Source organism: Rhea pennata, chromosome Z (genome assembly GCF_028389875.1).
Source record: "Rhea pennata isolate bPtePen1 chromosome Z, bPtePen1.pri, whole genome shotgun sequence".
Lineage (NCBI taxonomy): Eukaryota > Metazoa > Chordata > Aves > Rheiformes > Rheidae > Rhea > Rhea pennata.
The window spans coordinates 22,028,008-22,055,380 of record NC_084702.1 but is presented as its reverse complement, the minus strand read 5'-3'; the positions used below and the strand labels follow the sequence as shown (position 1 = coordinate 22,055,380).

Sequence of the window (27,373 nt, the reverse complement as noted above, 5' to 3'; positions counted from 1 at the left end):
ATTCCAGGTTGGGCATACTTACTCTCATTTAACTCATTCTCAGTAAGTCACGATTCTATGCAGCGCATGACTCAGACCTTCCCCCATGAGTGCTCGCTTTGTTAGTTGCTGTTCCCATTCTTAGTTCAAAGGTGGGTCAGTAAGCACATGCTACAATGATTGGTAATTAACTGAAAGCAGGATGTCCAGGAAAGGAAGATCAACATGACAGCAATCCTGCCATCTCACCACAGGTAGTCTGATCCATTTCAACTAGTAAGAAATGAATGGGGAGCGTCAAACTCTCCTGAGCTCTTTCTTTGGTTCTTAGTATATTCACAGCCCCAATGTGGGCAATAATTCAGGTAAAGTTTTGTAGTAACAGCATCTTTATTTCTGATTGTTAAATAATATTAATAATATTAAATCATGTATTGAATGGAAATGAAATATCAAAAAGCAGACCCATTACATCATACAGTTAGCATCCATTAGTATCTTTGCCAGATCCAGTATATGCCTTACAGTATGTTTACCTGTAAGCTGTTTCATGTGGTTATTTCAAAGTAACAATACATTTCATCGTGAAGGATTACAAAGGTGTTCACAAACGTATTTGTGAAATTGTACGGATTTTCTTCTCCCACTTAGAAAGGCAACTAAGAGAAAATCTGATATATGGGGATATATTACTATTCTATGATGGTCTCGTATTTTCAGAGAAGGAAAAGGGTAGAAATGATTTGATTAGTACGTATTAAGTTTTTAATTAGGAAAAACAGAGATAATTATAGCAATTAGACTACTTTCCAGGATAGGTCATGGGAATTAAATCAAGAAGGAAGATGCTGAAGCAGTACACTGAGAATTTGCTGTGCATTAATGAATTGCTTGGTTTTCAGAGAGACTAGTCTCCTCCCTTGTGATGTACTTTGCCATATATTTATTTCTGCATGAAACTGTGTGCATCAAGTATAAAGATATTTTTTAAGACTTGTGTATATATAGTCAACTTCCTGTTGATTTCTACCACAGCCAAAGTTCACAGGGCAATATATTCTCTTTACAAACTGACTGTAGCTCATACATGTATATAAGCTTTTGATGGGTGAATGAATAGATTCATGGAGAATCTGAAATAAGAAAGAGATGTACTTGGACTTACCTAGGTTTACATAGTGCAGTTAATCTAATTTCAAATCAATTAATCTGGCACACCTTGCTGATTTAAACCTTTCTTTTTGCTCAGAAATGTAATATTGCCTGACTGAAGACAGCTTCAGATCAGCCTCTCTTGGTAAAAACTCATTTCTCCCTAAGCAATATCATAGCTCAATTTCATTTCAAAAATAACAAAAATTTGAAAATGTTTGCTACCTTGAAAAGGAACATGTATACTGCGAGAGAAGGCAAGAGAGAAGGGAAGAGTTCAAATCATTCACAGGCAAAGAAATAACAACTGTGCTGGAGCAGCTCAGGAACAGTCAAAGAGCCACTTAAAACTGAAGTAAGAGGAGTATTTGAACTTGTAATAAAACTTGATAATTTTTTTCTTAGTTTTCAACCTATAATTTCACCGGCTTTCTATACTTAAACAACCATAAAAAGGTTATAACTTGCCCACTGCATTCTTCAACATAAGCAGCAGACTACAGAACAGGATTTGTAATCCACTGTTTATTTTGCCAGTATAAGTTCACTGGGAAAGGAATTCCGGAGAGAATGATTTAGTGCTTCACCTTTTTGCTGAACCAATGGTTGTATTTATATTGACAAACACAGAGTAACTGGATCTATGCTTCAGGAAAACTGCACTACCTTTTGGAAAAAGAGGAGGGGAGGCATACTTATTTTAAAATAATTTGTACTTCTGACAGTTTATGCAGGCAGTATTGTCTGGAGTCACTTGTATTTTTCTGACAGCAAGCCCAGTTTTCCAGCATTCTTCTGTTCAATGCTGCTGATGAAAAAAGGAGCAGCTTGTGAATAGCGACTGCGTTGGTAGGTAGGAGGGAAGGATGTAAAAAGCCTTCTATTTAAAAAAGAGATGAGTTTGCCTACAGCTGTCTATACATATTCTCAAATGCAGAGACTGTTCTCCAGATGGTCTGCTGGGATGCATAGCTCCTTCTCAGGCAAAGCAGGGAAGAAGTGTTACAGCTAGCAAGTGATGGGTTAGTAAAATCAATGGGCTTAACTCCCTAGAGCTTTATCATTCCAAAAGTGCATAGCTTGACACGTGCATGCTCCTTCTGTTTTTCTCACTGTGATTTTCTGTGTGCATATGTGTGTTTGTGTATTTCTACAGGAGTGAGAGAGATTATCATAACAGAAGTGTGTTAAAGTTATGAGCAGCCTGGTGGCTAAGCTCAGCTGTAGGGAAACTTAGTAGTTTACTGTCCTGAATATTTCTTCACTCAGTGGGACATATTTTATTAATCTTAAACAAAAGCAGCTGGCACCAAGTGAGCCTGCCAAAGGATAAACAAACAGAAATGTTTGAAAAATTATTGAGAAGGCAAAGGGTTCTGCAACACTGGCCAAGCTCTGTTCTGAAATGATCATGTACCGCTGATGTAATGGGGGCTAATGAGAGCTTCTGAGGGCAGCACTCATCCCATGTGTCAAAATCTGTGATCTGAGAGAGGGAAAACAGACTCCACACTGTAAACAGAGCACTGTAGGTTAGCAAGACTTTCTTAAGGAAGTGTACACTAGCTTTTTCTACTTACATAAATGATCGGGTCCTTTGAGCACAAGACGAACATGTCTGCTTCCATATGGAATAGCAACCACTGTATCATCCACTGGGGGAAAGGTAAAAACGCATGGAGTCAACAAGTGAAGAAATTCCCATCTGTTTTCAAATAACCAGTGAAATAAGTGCTCACAAAAAAATCAAAAGAAAAGCTTCTGGAATTATTAAAAAATCCCATTTGAGTTATGAAAGAACTTTAAAAGACTTCTTAAAAAGAACCGTGTTGTTAAACTTGGTTAAGAATCCTCTTCTTAAAAGAACTCAACTTTTTTTCTTTTTCTTTCCCCCTTTTTTTTTTTTTTTTTAATTCTCCATTCTTTCTCACCCTTTTCTGGATTTGAAGAGTAATCAGTAGCTTTCTATTTTGCCATTACTCCTATTAAGGACTATTAAAACCCTTTCAAAATATTTCAATTAGTATGTTTTTTCTGTAGTAGACGAGCATAAACCTATTTTGATGTTTAACTAGAACTGCTCATTTCTTTAACTCCCAGCTGACCCCTAAAGCTTCTCCACATCCCTGGCCAAGATATGTGATGATCTCCGGCTGCCCTAAAAATGCATTCCTATTCACACTTTATATTAGAATGACCTTGGCTAGAAGTGCTATAAATATGTTTCCTGTTCTGCATTACTGACAAAAAGCCTTTGGCAAAACAGGGGCCCATTATACTGTCACGTGTCTTAGAGAAGGATCTTGCATGAGTAATGTTCTCGGGAGTTTGATGAGCTGCAGCTAAACTGAGAATGTGAGTTAACACCTAGTCCACATGCTGCTGCAAAAGTTAGTTAGACCAACACTCCCAAAGAGCTGGCAACTTCAATAATGTCCCAGAGTAAGACAGGGAGGAAAGGTGAGATATGACACTAGAAAATGGTCCAAACTCTACATCTAGTTAAAGGAGGGGATGCCCAAGCAACACCAACCAGGGCATTGATCTGCATTAACCATTCACTTTTCTCTTTCCTTTCTGCCTCCTTTTCCTATACCTACAAGTTGGGAGAGGAAAAAAAAATATGCTAAAGAGTTTTGGGGGACAGGTGGTAGACAAGAAAGGAATGAAATTCCTTTTACTACTTATTCATTAGAACTGCTTACATCTCTGTCATGCAATTCCTGCTAACAAGAGCTGTAGCTCTAAATTCAAAACAGTGTGTTACTTTCCGAGGTTAAATTAATTCAGCAACTAAAAGCATACTATTCTTCATCCAGAGATAGACTCTGACCACAACTTTCTGAACCGAGTTCAGACAAAAGTGGGAAAAATTTCCATCCTAGATCAAACAGTTAAAATAGTTAATACTACTGACATTGTAATGGCCGTAATACCTCTGACTCAGTACCTTGTTGTGATGACTGGGAGAATGGGTCCTTCCATTCTCTACTCTAAACTACAGCATCTACAAACTTATCTACCATATAACAATGCATAAAAGTGACTTTCTAAAAAGGAAATGTTGCTTGGTAGATGCAATAAAAACGTAGGCTGGAAAGAAGAGAATGTTAAAAGATGGAAAGAAGTTATTTTAAAAGTAAATGCATGTTCTTGAAAGCCAGTGCATAGACATTACAAACACAAAAGTCTGCTTATTCACAAGGCCTGTAAAGTAAAAGAAGGATAGCCTCTCCAGTTAGACAGCAGTATGCTCAATTTCTCCTAGTCTTCCTTTTCTATTAGAAAAAAATATTTATATATGTATATTACAGTAGCGCAGTCATGATCCTTTGCTGAATAGGAATTGGTACTTGTCACATTTTGTGCAACAGGTGCAGAGCATGCTTTGAAGCCAGGTTAGAGTCTCACAATTCAGTAAGTAGACAGAGTCATACTACTGTCTAGACTTTAAAGTGTAATATTTGTATTCTATTTGCAATATTTTCTACCTAGCTGTCCAGTAAATGCTCATAAATCTTGTCTAGTCCAGGTAAAATTCACTCACACTACAAAATTGTTGCCTTTTTCAGCGTGGTATAGCTTTTATGGATTGTGTGAAAGTCTGAGCACAAGACGAAATTTTCTTTTACTATTGCTTGGAAAGTAAGAAAAAAGTTCAGTTACTATAGAAACTATCCAGGGCTTTCTCTATCATAATCATTTTAAAATTTCAAGGCTGGGATAAAGAGAGTTGCCCCGCTGGTGTTCTAGAAGATCTTGTAGCAGTTGGCACAAATGTGTTTGTGTTCAAGAGTGGCAGAAGAAAGTTGAAGGTGTGTGTATACTGAAGAGTAAATAGAGCCAACAGTGAATAGAGAGGGGAACCTACAAGATGTAAAATATTGATTTCTTTCAGAGAAATTTACTCTTCCAGACTTATAGTATCTTAAATTTATGAATGAGAACTCTTTTTAATTTTAAATGCAGTCATGAGTTCTGACACTCTCATATTGGAGAAATTTATGAGCTGAAATTTCCATACTTTCATAGCCTCTTAATATCTCTGAAGGGAAGAGACATATGCAGCCAGTCTGTTACACTGCCTAGTGCCAGAGGAGTTGCTTAGAGGTCATATCTGTGTTTGTGACCCATCTCTTCTGAACTTGATCTCCATTTTCAAAATTTGATATGGTATATTTCTTCAAGCTATTCAGGAATTTCAGTGTCTCCTGAGATGTCTGGAAACTACGTTCAATATACATTCTGCTCACATGTCTCTAGTATCATTTATACTAACAAACACAAACATCTTCCATTGCTATACAGAATTCACATTTTCTGTTGGAAAGTCAAAAATTCGAGTCTATTACAGCATTCATTAAACACTGATATCCTCGTATCAGTTTCTTTGTTATCATTCTGACAGTTATTATTTGAGACATCCAATAGGTGAAATAACTCTAATCTATTTCAGGGAACAAAATCCTTGATTATGACACATAATTTTGCTGTATGTATGACAATTATTGGAGCGAGCCTGGGAAAACAGTATCTTCTCATTTTCAAAAAGTACTCCTTTTACAAATTGTACTTAAAACAAACCTTACACTTTACCATATCTTTATTCTGCTTGACTGCCTTGAATCTCTCTCAGTTATGAGCTCTGTGCTGAATAGTTAACAACCCACTGGTATATCACAGAGCATTTTGAAAATCATACAGTTTAAAGATTATGCAAGCTTACATATCATATATTCTTTGCATGTCTCTCCTGCTCAAGGTTATTTCTAGGACTATATTTCACCCGATGTTGTTACTCTCTATTTGAAATCTTAGTGCACTTCATGTGAAATGCAAGGCTCGGTGGGATTTATGCTTATCAGAGCGCTTCCTGCTTTCACAAAACAGAGGTAATAAGGGCTGAAGGACAATTTCCTGAACCTATCAGTGATAAGACTAAAGAGTTTTTCCTGTGGAGAGGTACTTAAATGTTGGAACAGGAATATTTTGTCACAACTTCCTCAGACAAACAATAGGCAGAGTAAACAGCACTCCCGTGGAGTGCCCATGGGGAAAGAAAAGGTGCAAAGTAGTTAACAGGCAATTGCTCTTCTCCAGAGAAGATGCACAGAAAAGTAAGAGGGAGTCCCAGATAACTGGGAGGACAGTACACCAAGACTGTGGAAAAGATGAAAGGCCCTAGCCAAAGTTTGTATGTCAGGTACTTGTATCAAAGAGATCAATTTCTTCTGGTTCTGGATTCTAACGTGATGTCTGTACAGTCCAGCCACCAATTCTCATGATGAAAACCTGAGCTGCTTCTATTTTCCCATTACTATTGATAATAAATTGAAATCAGGAATTGCATCTTTTGACATCAATGGCAAGAGCAATCGGATACCTATTAGATAGGATATCTTCAGGATATTTTCATATAGGATATCTTCAGGATAACAATTTCTATCATTTGCTTTTACAGTAACCTACTCAGATATAAATTGTTCACTAGTAGATGTCATTTTGCCTTTTAGAGAAATACTAGCAACCTTAACTTTGCATAAGGTGATTAGCAGAATTCATCCACCACTTTCAGAGAGCACTTCTCTAAGTACTAGGTGAATACAAAGAAGCCAGTTTGAATTCATCTCTGCAATCCATCTACATTTTTTCCAAACATAAATATTATTTTAAAAAATCACTATGAAAAGTCAGAAAGACTGACCTACTCAAACTCAGGACTAAGAACAAAGGATATTTCTGGAATTAAATCTTTTGTACCATTATTTTAAATTTCTAATAGAATAAAAGAGCATAGACACAGGTATTTCCCTTTTTATAAAATGTAAGAGAGAATTCAAGGACACATTGCCTCTTGCCCTGCTATGCTTCCATTTCAGAGGCCTCTGGGAGATGTATACTATCCCTATAAATACTGAGGAAGTTGTTTCTGCAGCAAGTGCTAACTGTTTAAAAGCTCTCTGAATTTCTTCCTAGTATTATCCTTCTACATCTCTGCATGGTGTAAACAGCAAAGAGAAGAGAACTGAATATAAGCATTAAGAGAAAATGAATTCAATATGATGTACTCAACACTGTGTCTGGGCTAGTTTTGACATAATAAACAACTTCCAAAAAGCTTTGGGACAGCACTGCAATAAAGGTTACTGCCTGATTCCCCAGCACAATCCTAAAAATTGAATGCTCTGCTGTGTTAGGGAAATAAAAATCCCAGACCCTCAAAAAACTTCTGTTTATGACAGATTACTTCACATGATCTTTCTGATTTCTCTTATGTTATATAGCAGTATAGCTCACATACGCTTTTATTATCTTCTTCATATTGAGGAAAAATCAGATATCATTATTGATGAAAAGGGATTATTTTAAACAGATCATCTGGAATTAAGCTATTGAGTAGCCAAATGCAATACTGTCATCTGAGGAACTAAATCAGGTCCCAGATCACAGAAATGTTTACGCAGCTACATTTACAGAGGCAAAAAATAAGCACAGGATGGATTTGTCAAAGCTCTTCAGCATTTTAATCCCTTATAAGTAGTACATATTTCTGGGAGTGAACCCTCATAAAATATGCACACTAATTCACATGTGAACCTGAAGTAATCATGGCATTACAATTGTGAAAAGTCAATTTGAAGAAGCATACATTTTTACTATATTCAAAATTCATAGTGTTGTATAACAAAATGTATTTCTAGGGTTGGAGGGAGAAATAATGCCAATTGGCTTCTAAAGACTGCTTATAAAATTTGATTAGCATCATTCATTCTATAAAACAATTATTTGCAAGCAAATGTGTGTGAACAATTTGTTTTCTAACGTACTTTTCACATTTGTCTCCCTCTAAGACTATGCTTTCTGCCATCAGCTCTTCTGCCTGTACTCTTTATTCTATATTTAGTAATAAACCATTGGGGTAGGAACTATATTTTAGTTGCATATTAGTACTGTGCCTAACATATTAATGCCTTGATCCTCAGTAGAAAAGAAAGGAATAACATTTTACCACAATAGAACTGAAAAACAAAAAATTATTCCTATAGGAAAAGACATCTGCCAAAAAAGTTCACACAAATAATATCAAGTCTCAAGCAGCTTGGAGGTATCTGAATCTGTTCATGACCATTGAAGCTATGGCAATAGTGAGGTGAAATTTCATTCCCAATCTTTGTGAATTATTTCCTGTGTTCTGTAACACGCATGTCCACCTCAGTAGTGAAACTCATATGAGGATTATTCCTTTCCTTCCTCCCTACAGAAGAGTATCATCTTCCTTATTCCTTTTTGACAAGAGAGAGGACTCTGTAAAAAGCACTTCTCTGCTCCTCACAGAAACTTAACGTTGTCTACATATGAATCCACAAACATATGTGCACGCAGATACCACACTGTCATTAGAGATCAGGATAAACTAACCCAGTCACTATGCCATAATGATGTTACTATACAACTTTCAAGTTGAAGCTGGCTTAAAACTTGCTCGGGGAGTGTGTCAGACAGCACACATCTGCCTGTAGTTACCATGTACGAATGACATGGAAGTCAGGACTGAGTCACCAAGCTGTGAGTGCAAGCAGATGGGCACCTGGGGCCACCACAGGTGCAGCTCTGGGAAAGAGCACTGTGCCAGGACAGTGCCAAATTCTGCTCCCCCTCCCCCGAATTGCTCCTCCATGCTCTATGGGCAGCATAAGCTAATCTGTCTTCAGTGCAGCATGGACTGGATCATAGACCTAGCTAGCTAACCCAGCCTGATTAGCACAGATAGAGCCAATGCTCTTCTCATCCCCCAGCCCTTCTCAACTGGCCAGTTAGCTCAGACTGGGGTAATATACTGGATGACAACTCCCTGTGTTCCTCTACCTGCCCTCAAAGCCAGAGACATAGTCTGTGCAAGTGTGATTTAACCTAAGAGGAAGGAAACGATGGGAGGATTCACTTCCTGCATTCAACTGCCTGTATGAGAAAGAATAGGAAAAATCTACCTGGCAAGAAACGTATTTTGGACGAAGGGGGGAAGATGGCACTTTACCCACAACGCCTAGTGATATCATAATCTCATAATCTGTCAGGACTGCTACCCCCTCTACGGTGGAAAAGGACAGCTTACATTTACTTGCTGAAAGTTGGGACTTATACTGGCCTCGAACAAGCCGGCAGGTGGACCCATCGCCATTGCAGACCCCACAGTTATCTTCCTTGACAGTGCTTCCCAGCTGGCGGTCACAGCCAACAATCTGGCAAGAAAGAAAGATGTGCAGTTCAATGTGAGCACCTACTGAAGGACTGCTTGATCCATCTCTGCAACTAATTACTGCCAAATTTCTCTCATGTTGTCTCTAGAGGGCCATAAAATATGTTAGCAATGAAAGAGGCTGAACAAATCTGGCTGGGCATTTGAACTGAATTTAGATTTGAGATAGCGAGCAGGTTAGTACTCAATGGCTTTTGCAGTTGGGAGAAAGAAAAGAGTATTGTTGGAGGGTTTTTTTTTTAGGCTATTGTGAATATTTCTTGGTCAGAGACCTATGACAAATTATACTTCTTTGAGTTTCACCACAGGAAAAAGAAAGCCTGAAACAGATAGGAATACAGATAGTTAGGCATCAGAAAGACATTAGCAAAGAGAAGTTTAGACAGACAAAGAATATGGCTGTGATCTCAGGAAAGTCTTACCTACTAGGCACTCAGGAAAACCATGTGTTATTAATTATGTTTGACAATAATCTCACTGCGTACAATCAAAACCTGTGCATATTGTTAAAAGTTTGATGAAGTAGGAGAAAATGGTTAAAACAAAAAACTTGAGAGTCAGGAGTGCAATTCCATGCTCTGAAATTGGCTTTATGCTTATGGACAAATTGTTTTTTTTTTTTCAAAATGTTAGAAGTTGAATAGTAAACGAGGCTTCTAAGTTCACAAACAAGTTCACAGTTGCCAGGAGAATCAATGGAATATAAATTTATTCTGTACAGTACTAATACAGGCCTTTTGTTTGAGCTTTCAATTCTGAACCCAGTTTATGAGTTTCATACACAAATAATTTAAATCCAATAAATTAAGCAAGTCCATTCAGTATTATAATTATCTTCATACATATTAGAAAATGAAAGGCTTTCTAGCATGAGAAGTAACCAATGAAAGAAAGATCTGTGTATAAATTCTACTTCAGAATGGTTTGTGCTAGGATTCTTGGCTAAGTAGAGAGGATATATAAACACAGAGAATTTTGAATAAAGTGCTTATTTCAGCTGTAAATTTTCCTGCATCTGTGAGCTTCAATTAAAACCAGAGAGATGAGCCTTAAAAAATGATATAGTAGGTAGTGCAGGATGAAAGTACTTATCATCCAGGCTCATAAAAGCTGCATGTGACACTTGACCACTTAAACAAACTTTTGGACTTGTTATGTTTTCTATGTGCAAATCTTTGTGTACACAGTTTCAGACTTCTGGTAGGGCAAGATGTACTTATGGTTTTGACAACTCTTCTGTATTTTCCTGTGAAAATGTAGGCATTGATTAATACTCTGTATTTACTTATTGCAATTTAACTTATGTTACTAACACTACTATTTTACTAATGATATAGAAAAAAATAATTTGATTATCTATAACATTGAGGTCATAATTAATTTAATTTTAAACAGAATAGATTATATTCAGGTTTGATGAAAACTATCACTGAATTTCTTTGACTATACCTGTTTCTGCTAGGTCAGAACTGGGTCAGTTTTATATGCTTCTCCACCATTTGGCAATGACTCCATGAGAGCTAATGAAGAGTATGGAGTAATATTTCACCCAAAATGACAAATTACCCTAAAAATGTGTTCATAGCAAGACCGTAAGAGACATTTTATCACATGAGAACCACCAAGCCAAATAATGGTTAAATAACTGAATGAAAAAGTTAAAAGATTATCTTGACTGTGACTAGTCCATACAGAGCTCCCAAGTAAAGATTTATGAATCCTGTCAGCGGTACCATATTAAATTTAGGACCGTTTTATTTCTGAATAAGAACATCCACACAGGGACTTAACCAACTCAGTATAAGTATAGACTGATTTGCTTTAACTTTAAAGAATGTCTCCGTGTAGACAACATCTAAAAGAATCCCATGCTTGATCTGGAAAACATGTGATACAGTGACTACAAATCAGATGAATCCGCATTATGTGCATTACAGCTCTCAAGATCACATGGTGAAAAGGATCCTGCTAAAGAATCTCAATATCAGAGAAAGGACTGGAATTCCCTTCTGTGCGTAACATAATTTCTGCTCATTCAAAGGTACAGTTTAAAATGAAATACAAAACTGCACATATCCACCTATTTCAGAAAGAACGTGCAAACTTCTGTATGTGAAAAGGCTGGACCTGAAATCCAGGCATGAGCCAAACAATTTCAAAATCAGCCTTTGCTACTTTAAAGATTTTTTAACTTTGTGAATCATCAGCTTTCACATTGCCATAGGCTCCAGTCTGATTAAAGTCAATAATAAACTGAGCAGTCTTGGACTCGGTCACAACTTCTGGAGGAAACTGTAGAGGAAAAATTCAGATATGAAAGGAAGCTGTATTGAGATTCATTGCTCTTTTTGATAAGGACAGCTATTGCCTGTACATGGCATAAAAAAATGGAGAACAAATTGGAGATCTCTCATGAACAGTTAAAAGTTATATGGTACGGTACACAGTACAGTTATAGGGTACAGTATACTGCACTGCATATGTGTTTTAAATTTACTGGTCTGGTTACATATTCTCAGTTTAACAATTTTAGAAATTTGAATAAATGAAACAAATTTCCAATTTTTCCTTATTTCTGGGCAGCTTTTTTAATTAGAATATTTATCCTAATAGACATCCTGAACTCCAGGAATATTTACAGAATTTTCATTATAATCCTGATGAATCAACTGAACTAATGGCTGAAATAAACCTTCCCGACTCACTTCAGAACTTCTCCACTGTTTCATCTTTTACTCCTTAGGAAAACCCTGAAAAAACAACCAAATCTATCAGTGTGTTACACAGCTGTTGTTTCCATCTTCCATCTCTCATGTCAGTAGTGTTTGCAGTAAAGCCACTGATGCTTTAAAATGAAAAACACTCCCCAAAATCTATTATATTACTTTTTAGTAGCTCTTGCATGAAAGCAGTGTAAGGGCTGGGCTCTTATGAAAGCAAAAGGTCAGACAAGAAAATATTAAAGGGCTCCTGAAAAAAATTACAGTTCAGTAGAATAATCATTCTTCTCTCCATGAGCAGAAAAAACTTAGGTTTGGTTGATTTGGGATGAGAATATGTCATTTCCATAACATTATTTTCACTTTCTTACAATGTTGCAGAAAATGCACTATAAAAGAGAAAGTACAGTTCAGAATACTTTTTCTGAATATTTTCCACACTTGTATTACTACATCTGCAGAAATCTGCAGAGAGTTAACAAGGAGTACAGAATTCTCTTTTCAAGCGCCTATCCATAAAATGAACAAAACCCTGAGAGGACTTCTGCAATGGCAGTTATCAGTGCATGACCAAGATGCAACACACTGGAAAAGGAGGATTAGGGTGCAGAGACAAAATAGCCCGCTGCAACACTGACCTATGGACATCCTGATCTGACTAGGGCTGGCTAAAGACTCATTGTTCAAATAAACGCTGAGGAAGACACTGCTGAACCAGGTTGTTAAGCAAGGGAGTCAGTAGAGGTACTAATCTGAAACTTAGAATACTGGCTTAGTTGGCACAGTTTGACATGAACATTTGTGAATTAAAGGTCTGGAGAATATTTCACTCCCTGAAAAGCTTTGAAATGTCAATTTTTCATCTTAGTTTGAAGCCAGAAACAATGTTCAATTTTTGGAATTTCTATGGGATGGAATCTTCCTTTTTCATTGCTAGAAAAGCAGTCCTTTTCTAGTCTTGCTCTTAATATATCCTGGGGGTTTAGGCAGATGAAGTCCTTTTCAATTCACAAAGGACTGGGAAGAAAGCCCTCACCAGGAACAAAAATTAATCACTGCAACAGGGTGTGCTTGGAAATGATCTGAAGTAAGCAGTTTTCATATGCATTTCTACTATACATTAAGCTCCTTTTGCTTAAAGCAGCTTAATGAAGCACAGATTTTCCACACTGAAATCCTTGGAGTTTCACGTTGCTGTGTTCAGAGACTTGAGCTGCAGACTTTACAAAATGTCAGAAGTGGCTCCATTCACTTCCCTGACAGTCTAAACCAAGCCTCATTAAATTCAAGAAAATGTACCTGAATCTTCAAAAGGCTTTGGATGAAGCTCTTACCTATTTTAAAGGTACTCCTATGAAGCTCACTGCTGTAGCAGTTAAATAACTTATAGCAGTAGAGATAAATCATGCAGAGCTGTGAGATCTCTCAGGCTTTGTACAGTATATGGAAGATGTCAGCCATGCAGCACCAAAATAAGGAAATCATCAGTTAGGTCATCAGCTACCTGCCCAGTCCTTTGCCATCTCACTCTGTATCAGTGTTCATCCTTAACTGGGCTTCCTTTTTATCCTCCTTATAGGCTTAGCAAAGAAAATGTTAGTAAGAAAAAGCCAGAATAATAACAGCTAATCCCTAGCTGGCCAAGCCTGTATTGTTTTCTGGCATGAGATACAGTGATTTTGCTCAGAGGTAAAGCATCCATATTACATTTTAGGCTGAAGTCCCAGACTTCACTGTGAGTTTGATTCTTGTCCGCTCTCAGTTTTTCTCCATTGACACGAAGTGAGTTGGCAAAACAGAAAAATAGGGATATTCCTGACACCGAGATACATACGTAGAATACTTTTTGCACGACACAAGAAGTCACAGAGCTAGTAGAACAACCACTTATGTATAGTTTAAAGGCATCAGACTGAAAGTCCAGCAGTAGGAGTTGGAACTAACAAAGTGTGTGCATGAACGTTATGCATGTATGGAGTCCCCTTGTGGACTTGAACTCTGGCTCAATTTAGCAGATTTTTCCAGAAATAAAACTAGACCAGCAATGACAGGTTTTGCTTCAGCCCGGCTTGCCTGGAAGTGCCCTGAAGTAAGAAGTTTTCATAATCATTTCTATTCAGTATTAAGAAACCCTAGGCAGGAAATAATGTATAAAGCAAGCTTGCAAATCTAGCCAATTACAAATAAATCTCTCTGTTTTTCAAAGGTCGTGTCTACAGCTCAGATACACATAGTTCTGAGAACCTGAGAAAAACAAAGTCACCCTTCAGATGGATGCTAATGTGGGGCTCAATCTGGGACTTATGTAGCTTGTCAGTGCTCAGCTGAAGAAAGATTTGGATCCAAGCCCTGTTTCAACCGGGTCCAAAAATATGTTTTACAATCAAGATTTGAAATTAATTTAATTTTTGTGGCGATTCAAATTATTGTGGAGAGAACAAGCTGTACCTCAAACTGGAATCCGGCTGGTATCCCTGCTATAGGGACTTGCAGCCCCTGGTAGACATTATCTGCCATTCAGTTCGCTGACATTCTACACTGACAGTCGCAGTCTCAGCATTTATCTAACATAGGCTGGCTGCAGACCCCATATAATCCTATGATGGGCCCTGTCTTGTGCAACACAAAGCAACAGGTGTGATCCTCCTACACCCCTGGGAATTTAATTATAGCTTCATGACAAAAAGCAACTAAAATTGAAGGCTGTAAGATCACTTTTACAATGGCTAGGTGATTTGTAGCAATGCTGGTAAAAGCAGCCGTGGTGACACATGCAATTAATGTACTTAGCACTGGAGTCAAGCACAACTTGCAGCTGTTCAGGAAGTGTAAACAGATTTTAGTGACTGAACAGTAGCCAAATGGTTAATACTAACTACTTTTTTCAGTGACTTTGAGCCACCATCCAACATGCTAAGCATGTGGCTGGCCATCTCTGTAATTAAATGTTGTCTGCTGCATTATCACTGATATCACTGATCTCTTGGAACTGATTTGCTTTGCTATCATTGATGAATGATAAGAGGAAATCTTTGTTTTGCTAGGCAATGCTCTATAGTAGGTTATTATTGAAATAGTTGATTTTTTCCAGGAGAGTCCCACATATCTTCTGGATAAACATCTTATTCTGCTTTTCCAGGGGAAATTTTTGCAAAATTTTGCAAAAGCATGTGAAAATAATCCAATAAAAGATTATTGTAAAGGCCAGGATAAGTTAAAACTCATCAAGGCAACTTTCCTTTAGCATCCTCATTTGTAATGTCTGGGCCCACACTTCTCACAGATTGTGAGCACCAAATTATAACAGCCTTTAATTTTCCCTTGTGACACATATTACATTTCACTGTGATCCTCTGTTAGTTCTTCTGACCTCATGGCATATTTGATCTCACCACACAGACCTCTCTTCTGCTCTGTATACAAAATTCCTCCCTGCAGACAGGCCTCTCTGGCTGATCGCAGCCGATGCTCTATCAGTCTAAATAATGGGGATTCTTAGTGCTTAAGAAGTTTCCTGAGCCACTGAAGAAACTTCTTGGGCTATATTAGCTTAGAAATACGCTATTCCAACCTACCCTTTAGGGTGTAAGAAAATGCGTGCACATGGGCCTTACAAGAAGATAGCGGGATGAGAGAGGAAATAACTTAAAAGGACTACAGTCCCCGTCCTGAATCCTCACAAAAATTGGAAGCCTTGTTATGATCTTCAGTGTGAACCACAGGTCTGTTTCTGCAAGGACTCTCAAAACTGTCACTTAGCATAGACATCTTGACATATTCACACAGCAGTAAATCCCCTGAGCCACTCCAGAATCTGACAGCATTCTTCACACGCCTCATTTTTTGTTGTCTTACTGATAATCATAGAAGAAATGCTTAGGGCCAGTAACTCTCCAGGAGTCTCCAAATCGTATTTCTTAATTTCTTTTTTGCTAAACACACAAATCACACTGTGCTTCTGCCAGAAAAGTGAAGCACTCCCTGTGCTGCTGGCATTCACCAAAAACACTACCCATATCAGGGTTACTTGGGAGTGACAGCAGGTACTGCTTCTGTTGAAGGAGCAGAACACGATGTCGCAACAGTGATGCCAATTTCTACTGGACCATAAAGTGGAAAATTGATAGCTCAGGACTGGGGAGTGAAGGCCTAATAGTGCAAATACAGCTTCTTTCACACAATGAATATATCACCATTTCCTTACCACTCTCTGCCACAAAAATGTTTTACCTAGCACAGTGAGAACAATTTAAGCATTTGGATATTACAGTTTTGAGGTCATTAGGTTTTAATATCCCATTTCTTTTTCTGTTCTGGAACCACTGCATGCTGTGCAAAAAGCTACTTATTTCTTATTTCTTATCTCTGTCTTCAACAAGAACAAACTTAAGACTCGCTTTCCATATGAGAGATCGCTATGAACAGAAGCAGATGAGGATTGAGAATATTAGAAAAAAAGTTCAAAGAATGATTGATGACTGTAGCTGATAGCCTTCAAAAACATCTGACCAGCAGAAATCAAGAATTCAAGACTTTCTGAAACACTTTCTCCCTATAGCACATCTACATTTCAACATACTCCAAAAAAATAAATCTTTTTGAACATTCAGGCCGAGGAGCTTGGTACAGATTTCAAGAACCGCAAAGTAATTATAATCATTATGCTAGAAGGCTGGGCTAAGCTAAAATATAGCTTGGAATCAATCCTGTTATAATGCTTTCTATGTACAAGGGGAATATAGTCATTCTCATGTCTAGATACTAGAGTCATTATTGCACCTTCTACATTTTATTTCTGGTTTCCAGCTGAGAAAAAAACAATCAAACTCTAAACAGAAGGCAGAAGTACCGAAGTACAGAAGTAGCTGAACCTGAAGTAGCTGAAGACTGAAACCTCAGCAACATGTAAATATCTAGACTTTTTTTTCTCTCAGTACTTCCTTTTCTTTCAGCCTGACTTCTGCCATAGCATTGACAGAAGAAAAAGATCACTAGTAGAAGCTGTCATGGGGGAGTGAATGCCCCTCAGAATGAATACATATTTGAAACACAAATCATGCCTGTTTGTAAAGACTTAGCCAAGCAGAGGCTGTTCCCTCCTGCTTTACCACTAAATGAGTAAATGAGGAACATATCTAGTTCTCTTGTATGAATGTAAAGCAGCAATACAGATAAAAATCTTGTACTGGAAATTACACTCACTGAATAGATAGTATGCCAAATCAAAGTTCAGAAAAATAGAACCTTGTCAAACTCAGTAAATTATGGTAGCAAGCATGGGTGAGAATCATCATTACAATTATAGCATAGAGTTTTGTACGATAGAAAAACAAAGACCATTTTCTTCCAAGGCTTCAGTCAGGGCAGAAAGAGTCATAGGCTTTTTCATTCTCACCCTGGGAAGTTGATCTGGAGCACTCGTGGACAGTGTGCAAAGGAATCTTGTTCCAAACTAAGGAGTAACCAGGAAGAGCTTGCAGGGACAGCTGGAGCCAGAGGCAGCTTCATGAGCCTTCAAGAGCCTGTTGATTTGACCACCTAATCAATGTTCTTTAAAATCTATGTTTTAACTGTAGCAAGCAGGTTTATTGTGCTAATGACTACAACATCAAGGTACCAAACATAAAAGTGTTCAACTGATGCTGTTATCATGATTATCTTTTGGGATGAGCTGGACAAAGAAAAGGATTAGTGCAGCAAGACTCTCTATATGGGACAAAGAGAAACTGTCCATCCTTAAATCATGATTGTTCAAAAGATGGACAAGCAATATAGCATGATCATCCCCATAAAAAAAGAACACAAGCCACTGTTTGGTGCTGAGATCAAGCACCAGTCAGCGCAGCCCCTGCCCATGATAAAACAGATAATAAATATGCAAGCATGCACATACATGTATATGCATACACATTGTATATACATAGGACATAATAGTATAGTAAATATAGTGTAAATGTAGAAATACAGTGAAGAAAAATATTTAATTACCAATATCTTCATTGTGGAAAAGTCTGCAAGGTAGGGTATGAGAAAAGTCTGTACTTTCAAATCCCTGTACAATCAGAGACATTCACATTTGTCACATTTTTACATGTAAATGCTATTAACTCATCTATTAAATCATCAAACCTTACCAAATAAACAAATATATCCTCATACAGGTCCTTTTTTGCTTATATTGAAAATGTTTTTAGAGTTAATGAATCTAAAATCTTTGGGTGATTCACCATCAATTACTTCACCTACCACAAATTTTTTAACCTCAAATTTTCACAAATAAGGAATGTCAAAATACCAGCACCTGTACTTAATGCTAATAGTTAACACAAATGGCTTTTATTTTTGCAGAAGCAGTATGGAACTACACACAATATATTTCTGGCAAAATATCCATAGCTGAGTGCATCTTATGCCTCAGTATGAGATGAATTATAGCTTTGGAAATACATTCAATTTTCTTTGTTGCAATTCCATTGCAACAGGAACTTCAAAAAACTTTTTTTTTTTTGTTTCATGCCTTAACATTTTTTAAATAATCTTTTTTTTTTAAGGTTAAAAATTACTGCTTTTTGTATTTGATAGCAGATCTTTAAAGAAGAGTTTAATATCATCATTAATGCTAGACACTAAGGCAAACATTTTTGGGATGCAGCATTGTTTAACTGACAACCTGCAAAATGGAAAAATGTAGTGGAGAAAGATTGGCATTTTTGGAAGGAGAAAAATCTTATTCTTTCTAGTGCTGGACAATTATTTTTAGTTACTAGTAAACTTTCCTGAAGACCTACTTTTAGAAATGATATATTTTTTAATTGCCAGCTCTAATCCTGCTGCTAGAGCTGTAATATAGATCTTTCTTTTATTCCAGCATAAATATGAAGTAATTTCATATTTTTTCAATATTAACAACAACATCTAATCATCAACAGCAAGATAATCCTGGACTACTGTAAAATTATTCCAGGTTCATTCTGAAGTAACTGAAGGCAAAACTTAGCTTCCTTCATCTAGATTCCTTGGAGAATTTTAAAGGAGTCAGCAGCTCTTACCTGCTTGCACACATATGAATCCAGTCAGTGTGCCACATCCTAAACACACGTCTCATTGTGTGACTAGTGTGACTCTTACTGACTCTGTAGCAGGCCCCATTCCACTAAATGTTACAACTATTCATCCTTTAAAAAAAAAAAAAATTGCAATCACATTTACACTGTCTTTCAGTTGCTACATTTTTTCTCTTTTTTAGGGGGAGAACTTACATAGCTATACCCTCAAGATATTAGTCAAAATGAAGTGTTCTTGGTTATACACGTTTTCAAAGTCTAACCTTCTGATATGAAAATGCCGTAAGCTTTGTTGTGGCTGTCATGATTTTTAACTCAGAAGGACTACTGTTACACGGAGCTGTGGCCAAAATGTTTAAAGTAAGATCCTGGATTATACACTTCACCATGGCTTCCAATACACAAGCTTCTATTTTCTCCATCAAAAAATCAAGAAAGGTTTGTGTAATGAGTGCACGTCTGTGCGAATGGAGCGGAGGCAGTGGGTTCTGAAGGACTACCTGTAGACAGAGAAACTGCCCTATTTGAACTTTTTCAGTTTCTATGAAGCTGGATCCTTAGGAGAGCAGAACAGGAGGGCCAGTCCGTTTGTACAAATAAACGAAACAGGCTGGACTGCAAGCATCTGGTTCATGAATATGATCGCACAAAAACAATACTCATCTACATCAGGTGAGGGCTTGGCTGGGATATTGATGGGACCTATTTTTTGGAAACACTGTGCAGCAAGTAACTGTCTAGCAACATATTTAATAACCCAGTAATAAATTTCATCCTGATTTGATGCCATACAGCAACATGCAGATTCTTCCATTAACACTGGAGATGGAAAAACCTCCTAATAACCTTTGCTAATTATCCAAGAAAATAAAAGCTGGTTCTCTTGCTGTTCCTTGCCAGAGTTAACAAAAGAAATATTTCTGGTATATGCACAATCAAAAGATAAAAGTTAAACTGCCAGATAACCAAGTATGAAGACTATGATAACAAGAAGAACAAGTGAAAGGGATAAAGAAAATAGAGCAAGTCAAAAATGAAAATGAAATATTTTCCCTTCAGCAGAAACACAGTCTAAGGTTTTTAGACTGTAGTAGGGAAATGTTAGAAAAAAAGGATAACAGGAAAGATATTTTGTTTTCATTAACAGAAGTCCCAATGGATTTCACGGACTACTGGTGTTGGGGCACAGGGCTTTCAGGGCATGAGAAGCCATGTTCCTTTCTATTCACTGCTGCATCCTGGTTGAGGTTAGTTTACCAGGCAAAGTATGAAACCGTGAGGGAAGAAAGAGCTGCACAAACAGCCACCTGCTTGAGTGAATAAATAAGGGAAAATATCCAACTAGGCACAAGTGGCATGGCAGGAGAGGGCACAGTCCGCAGTCACATAGACTTATGAGACAAAAGAGGATAAAAAAAAAGTGAAATGCAGAACAAAACACATCAGCTGACAATCACAGAAATAGAAGTCTCTACAATTAACAAATCACAGTATGACTTTGGAGAGCACTATGTAGGGCTGGCTTTTCATTAGAATGTAAGATAATGAAAATACGACAGAAAATTTCCTCAGGGGAATGTCAAATAATTCACTGATCTTTGGAAGAAAATGTTTGGAGGAAAAGGCCATTTGGAATATAGAAGGTGGCTGCAGTTGCCAGTCTATCGGCCTACTCCATGAATGACTGAGAAATGAAGACACCAGAAACTAGACCACAAGCTTGTTAAAAGACTTCAATTTAACTATTGCATCTTTTGCCTGCAAACATCCACCTGCTTTATTCTTGCTAGATGTTTTAGTAGAGGTTACTAAAACTGAAGGAAATTAGAGGGGTTAAAATGTCTACTGCTACTCAGTTTAGTTTCTATCAGCATTTGACAGCAACCTGCATTCTTCTTACTGAAGAGCCAGTCATTTCTGTTTGTACACAGAGAAAAAAAGGCAAACCCCACAAGTATATCTTTTAAAATTGCAAAAAATTGAAAGGGCTGGGGCAAAATCTTCAATTATTTTGAGCTAACTCTTCTGAAAAGGAAGAAAGAAAAAAAAAGAAAGCGCTGATGGTATTTCCATTTAAGAGAGATTTAACATTAGGTGTGAGCTGCGTAAAACAGAGTGAAGTAAGTATTTTAACATATGCTTGGTACAGCTGACTCTCTTTGTTGCTACTGTGGATGATAATGTGAACTGTGAATAAAAATGACAAATCTGATTTTAAATAAAAGTATAGTTTGAGATATTACAAGAAAACCAAACTGGAACAAATAGCCTCCTTACAAATTCAACTCAACCATTGAGCAGCCAGGGGAAAATTTTCAAGTATATTGAAATCCAATTTTTCTCCGTATAGAAATAAATTCTTAGGATAGCCAGCCTGACAGACAATACACTTTTAGTTCTAAAAAATGGAAACAGAAAGTTAAAATTGTTATCATCAGTGAATCTGAGGGTGAGCAGGAAACTCTTGTCTTTTCTTCAGTACCAAAATTCATTGCTGGATCTCAAATGCTGCTTCCACAAAATACAGCCAGTTTCTCCTCTTAGTTTTCACAGGTGCAGCTGAGGATCACTGGTAAAGTGAGACCAGGACATGGCCTTGATGCACAAAAATTCAGAAGGATCTTTTTGCAGCTTCAGCTGCCATATGGGCAAATGACTTTATCCTCGTAAGACCCCATAATGAATTTAAAGTAGACAGGAATATATTTAAAAACAGGAAAAAAAAAACTAGAAATGGGTAGTTTTAAAATGCTTTGTGCTCTAGACCACCATTAAATAAACTTACATAGACATTTTCTAATGTGGAATATTGAAGCTCTATTTTCCGAAAGTGCAGTCTGCTTACTTTAGCATGGTGGTTCAAGCTAGCTGCACAATACAACTGAGGCATAATGTACTCTAAAGTGAACTCAAAATGAGACCCAAAGATTAGATATGAAAGGTAATCTTTACTTTTTTAAAGCAGAAGAAAGAAAAAAGAACTGAAATAACACAGGGATTCATACAGAAAGGAATTTAAAATAGAAGAAACAAGTCAATTAGGAAGAAATGAGAGGCAATATGAAAAGAGTTTTTCATCTGAAGAAGAGTATTTGTCAAAATCCATCCTGAATGTGTTCAAAGATAAAACTCCAGGAAGAAACAAATCAATGCTCAGCATTTCTGAAAACTCTTTCAAAGTTAATCCTAAATATTAAGAGAGATCTTCTTAGGACATTGCAAGAATTGCAAAACCTGCATCCCAAAGGGCTATTTTCTCTGTGCAAGGATGTGTAACATCAGCACTAAAATTGTATTTAAAAAATATGGAGATGAAGTCAGGACATTCTTAGGTCTCTATTGCCTGTAAGGAAGGTACCTACTACCATAGATGTATGTGTGAAATTTCTATCAATTTCTTAAGTGCTTTACACAAGGAACAAAGGCAGCCCATCTGTTGTTGTCTACTTTTCATAGTACATAATTTGAAGGTAGGCAAGACATACACAACTTGCATGATTTCTGAGCTGGCTGAGTTTACCGTCCTGTCCCAGGGAGTGTGTGTAGCACTGAAGCAGCAGCAACAGAAGCTCTCCTATACCCTACTTCTGTAAGTAAAGATAAAGTAAACATCTTTTTAAGAACCTCTAATCACCCTCTTTTAAGAACTCAGGGAAACAACTGTTCTAAGCACAGAAGTTTGGCTTTGCTTCATGAATATGGCCAGAAGCCTGTGCCGATTTTGTGTTTAACAAGTGTGTGATCAATGCGTAAAGCAAAGCTTCAGCTAATTAAACAAACTATTAATTAAACAAAGGCTCATAATACAGATACAGATAATTCTAAAACTCCAAACAATATTAAAATTAAAAGATAAAGGATCTTGCACATTTCACATACAGTATTTTGTGAACAAATGAATATTTGCTCATAAGAGTGAAAGATGTTGAAGAGTACCAGAGAAGAGAAATCAGGAAAGAGTAGCAAGGTGCGTAGAAGGCAATTCAACTGACTCCTCACTTCTGCCATTTATAACTTCAGGAACAGCTTGGAGGCATTCAACCGGCCACAAGCTGACCAACCTCTTATATGGTAAGAAATAGCCCTCTGGTTAGATCAGTGAACTGACACAATTGTTTGATTCGCTGGGAAAAATGCATTGTGTCTATGCAAGTATACATTGATATTAGTGACACCTATACAAAATCACGATTCTTTTGCACACTCATGCACACAAATATTTGCTTATTTTTCACACAAATAATAATTGAATAGGCATGTTTATATGGCTTATAAAATGTTTTAGCTGAACCAGATTCACTTCCTGCTCAGTTGCCAACAAGAGCAGAAGAAAACCATACCTAGGTGTATAATCAGAAGAACATACTAGAACAGTCTACATACATATCCGTAAGACCCAGTTCAAACAGTGCCTGGATCAATGCAAGCCCACCAGGAAGGCAAACTGAAGGTTACTTTGCAGTGGTTTTACTCTGAATCATCCAGAAAATATACCTCTGCATCTCTGACATAATAAAATAACTTATTGCAAAGAACCTCTAAATAAACAAAATGTGATTTTGGAGTCTCCAAGACTGCAGAATGAATTCAAGGCTCAAGAGGCTCCATTTTTTGCAGCTATGAGAATTCCATGCCCTTGTATTATTACAGTTGCCAGCTCTGAATCACACAGCTCTGGAGTCAACTCATACGAAAATGTCATTGAACATGCAAAGATCACTGTGAACTTTTAAGCACTATTAATACAAATAACCATTATATATAAAGTGTGCTAATCATTTCAGGTAAGTGGTGGTTTGCAGCTAGTGCACTGAATTAACTTTGAAGAACACAGTTTTTATTCTCTAAAATTTACATGAATTCACTATGTTTACAGGAATAGCTTACCCAGACAGATGTTATATACCAAAATTTTTCCTTATTTCAGGTTCCAAAATGGATTGAAGACTTCTGCTTTTCACATTCTTTTAAGAGAACTTCAGAGAGGCCAAAGGTATATGTTACTTCTAAAGAAGGTTCACTGTTTATGCTGTAAACTTTCATAATGCTTATCTTTCTGGATTGCTTAGGTTATATTAGATACTGCTACAATACACAGTAAATCAGCTGCTGTCCTAAAGCTTATAATTTTAGCAAATTGTAATCTAATTTGGAACTTCTAATGTAGAATCTTTATGATCATGAAGATATGACTGGCCAGCCAGGGATGTGCTGTGATAAGATTCTGAATTGTTTTATATATAGGATCTGCAGAAATCTAAAAATAATTAATCGTGAGGAAAGTAGCATTTGTATTCATTTAGCTAACCTCAAAAATGTGCAGAACTTGTACATTGCATGGAAAATATTAAGGGAGAAACTGAAGTTGATTTGTTTTTAAAGCAATGCTGAAGGTCTTTAAAAGTATGTAGTGATTCATTAAAAATCATTCTCTCTCTCTCTCTCTCTTTACATATCTAAGAAAAAGGTTAGTTTCACTTAAGTTCCTCAAGAACTGCAGTGCTGGAGTACTTGTTTGGTTATCTTGAAAATACCAGCCAAAGCCTGGTATTTTCAAATAGAGACAGTTAAGAAGTAGTATCAGAGGTCACAGTAGTAATAGTGTTGCTGGGCTCAGTCTTCCAGGAATGGGAAGGAATATGAATGCAAACGAGTTTGATTACATAATGGATGTTTATAAACTCTGCAGATAGCTATGCTTTTTTATTTGGACCTAAACACAAATGAGTCTGACACAGGGCCTGAATGCACTGCTCCTAATTTCTAGCCTGGTATAGTGTGATTTTCCTACCCAGACTGCTGTGCTTCTTCTTAAATTAAAAAAAAAAAAAAAAAAAAAAAAAAGTTGAAAACTACAAGACAGAAATATAGATGTCTCATTGGGCAAATAAAAATTTTCAGAAACTTGTACACTCAACTGAAGTCAAGAGTTCTAGATGATTCCCCTTTTCACGCCACAAATGACATCAGCTGGATAACGGGCTATTCTACTCCATTTACTGAAAGACTACTTCTGGCTCAGAATGGAAAAACAAGAAGAAAGGGAACAGGGAGGCAAGCTTCCAAAGACACATAACATGGCTGAAAATACTCAAGAAGACAAACAGTATTGCAAGTCTACATAGATTCCAGTGAGACTGGGCACTGAAACTTGATCAATTCAGACTTTTCTAGTACTTAGGTGTATTAAGCACACACAGGGACGAAACAAATGTCCTTTCCTCTACAGTCATGCTTCAGCCCATGTTGCTGTTCAGGAGACAAAAGTTTGGTGTACACAGCTCAAAGGAATAGCATAATGGAAGTAAAAGCACAAAGGTAATATAAAAGTAATTCAGTACAAGTAAGAAAAATTCAGAAGCCAACAGAGCACTTGAACAATCAGCAAGGACAGTTAAAAAAAACGAGAACCAATACTTGGCATTTCTATTGGTGGATTCCCATACATTGTGAAGTGAAAGGTTAATAAAGTCCCCCAAACCCAGCTTTTAATAGATAGGGAAACTGAGGCCTAAGGAACTTTAGCAGGTTGCTCAATTCTGCAGCAAGTCAGTGGCAGAGTTCACAGTTCAGTGCCTAATGTATTGGGTTGCCATGAGGTGTTTTGAACAATAATCCTCAAAGACAAAGTCTAGGAAATTTCCTAGACTTGCAAAATTTCAAAATAAAAAGTTAAAATACTGTTTTCTTAGGATACTTTCAATTGGGATCTGCTAGTGGAGCTAACTACAGAAGAGTGAGAATGCATTCCTCCAAGAAAAACAAGGGAACAGCATAAAGTGAGAAACAGCTTTTGTTGCCTGAACTTGTCCACCTCTTCCAATATAACAGAAAACCACATAAAAAATTATAATAGACAAATAAAAGAAAGACCTATAATGGTATAAGTATGGAGGAGAAGACAGCACATGTATGGTAGGTATTTGAGGGAAGAAATAATTAGGAAAGACGTGAGAATAAGACTTCTTACTTGACACAAGCCACTGATGCACATATCCAGTGATTCAGTGTAACATCGGGTGCCATCTAGAACCTTAGGCGCCAATTCTACAACAAGAGTCGTTCCTTTGGCCTGGCACTTTAACGAACACGGATTGTCAGGATCATTAGAGATAGGAAGCCATTCATAAAACTGTCCCTGGTACTTGACGTCATTATGAGCAGAGCACTGCTGGGCACGAAAATCACCTGCTTCTGGAGGGCAGTCCTGGAGGAAAGAAAGAGAAAAAGGTCAGTAAGTCTGCTTAGGACAAGTAGGTACAGTACTGCATAGCTAGTTGCACTTTACAGCGTTTGGATGCAAGGAGTTTGTCTATTTAGACAAACACACTTATTGAAATAGTAGAAATTATTATAAATACATGTAATTCAACCAGATATCTATACCTTTTTTGTCCTTCTTTCTACAGAAGTAATGAAAAGTATGAAGGCCATGGGTAAAAGTGCTTGAGACATAAGAAACATATTTACACATCTGTGGCTTAACTGCAGAACCTGTCAGCCCTGAAACGCTCTTACTGAATCACCCACTTGTGCATGCATGTGGATATGTGTGTGCACATACCCACCCTCCTCCAGTCAGCTGTTTCCCTTTTGTTTGGAGAGAAAGTAAAAATCACTTGATAGAATTATTTGTTTATTTAAGCATTCTTCACAAGCTCTTTTTCCCCAGTGACCTAAATCAGTTGGTAGAGCAGCAAGATAGCAGAAAACACAATAAAAATGATATATAAATTTTAATATTTTCAACCTATGAGAGGGAATGATTTCATAACTCACATAATCAGCAACATATGATGGGTAAACCTCTAAAAAAATCATTCTGTTAATCCTGTCAGAGGTTTGTGAGACATACATACCCTACTCTGTACCAAAAGCAAATACAAACACTGCACTCTGCACCATTCTCTTATAAAAAAACCAAAGACCACTCACACGGCTTAAAAGTCTCTTGTTAATTTATCTCCCTGAGGCGAGACCCATAAGGCTTTTTTTACCCTCAGATACTTTCTTGCCATGATTTAGTACTGAAAATCATTAGCCAGGTTCTCAAGAAAATAAAGCTTTAAAATCATGAGAATTCAGACAAAAAAAGATAAACTCTTTTTATCTCCTTTCTAGTTTCTGATTCTTGTTCAGGCAACTGATATTTTCAAGTTTTCCTCTGCAATCAACCACAAAGGCTATAAGTTCATTATTTC

The 27,373-nt window shown here is 37.1% G+C and overlaps 1 protein-coding gene across 1 annotated transcript in view; it reads right to left on the bottom strand.

Moving 5' to 3' along the window:
* The window catches only part of ADAMTSL1 (ADAMTS like 1), a 473,068-nt gene that overhangs the window by 136,846 nt on the left and 308,849 nt on the right, over positions 1–27,373 (bottom strand). Inside the window, exons 5-7 of the mRNA XM_062599771.1 lie at positions 26,143–26,379; positions 9,245–9,371; positions 2,712–2,786 (exon numbers count right to left, since the gene is read on the bottom strand). Coding sequence (XP_062455755.1) covers positions 2,712–2,786; positions 9,245–9,371; positions 26,143–26,379 — 439 coding nt within the window. The remainder of the gene's footprint in view (positions 1–2,711; positions 2,787–9,244; positions 9,372–26,142; positions 26,380–27,373) is intronic.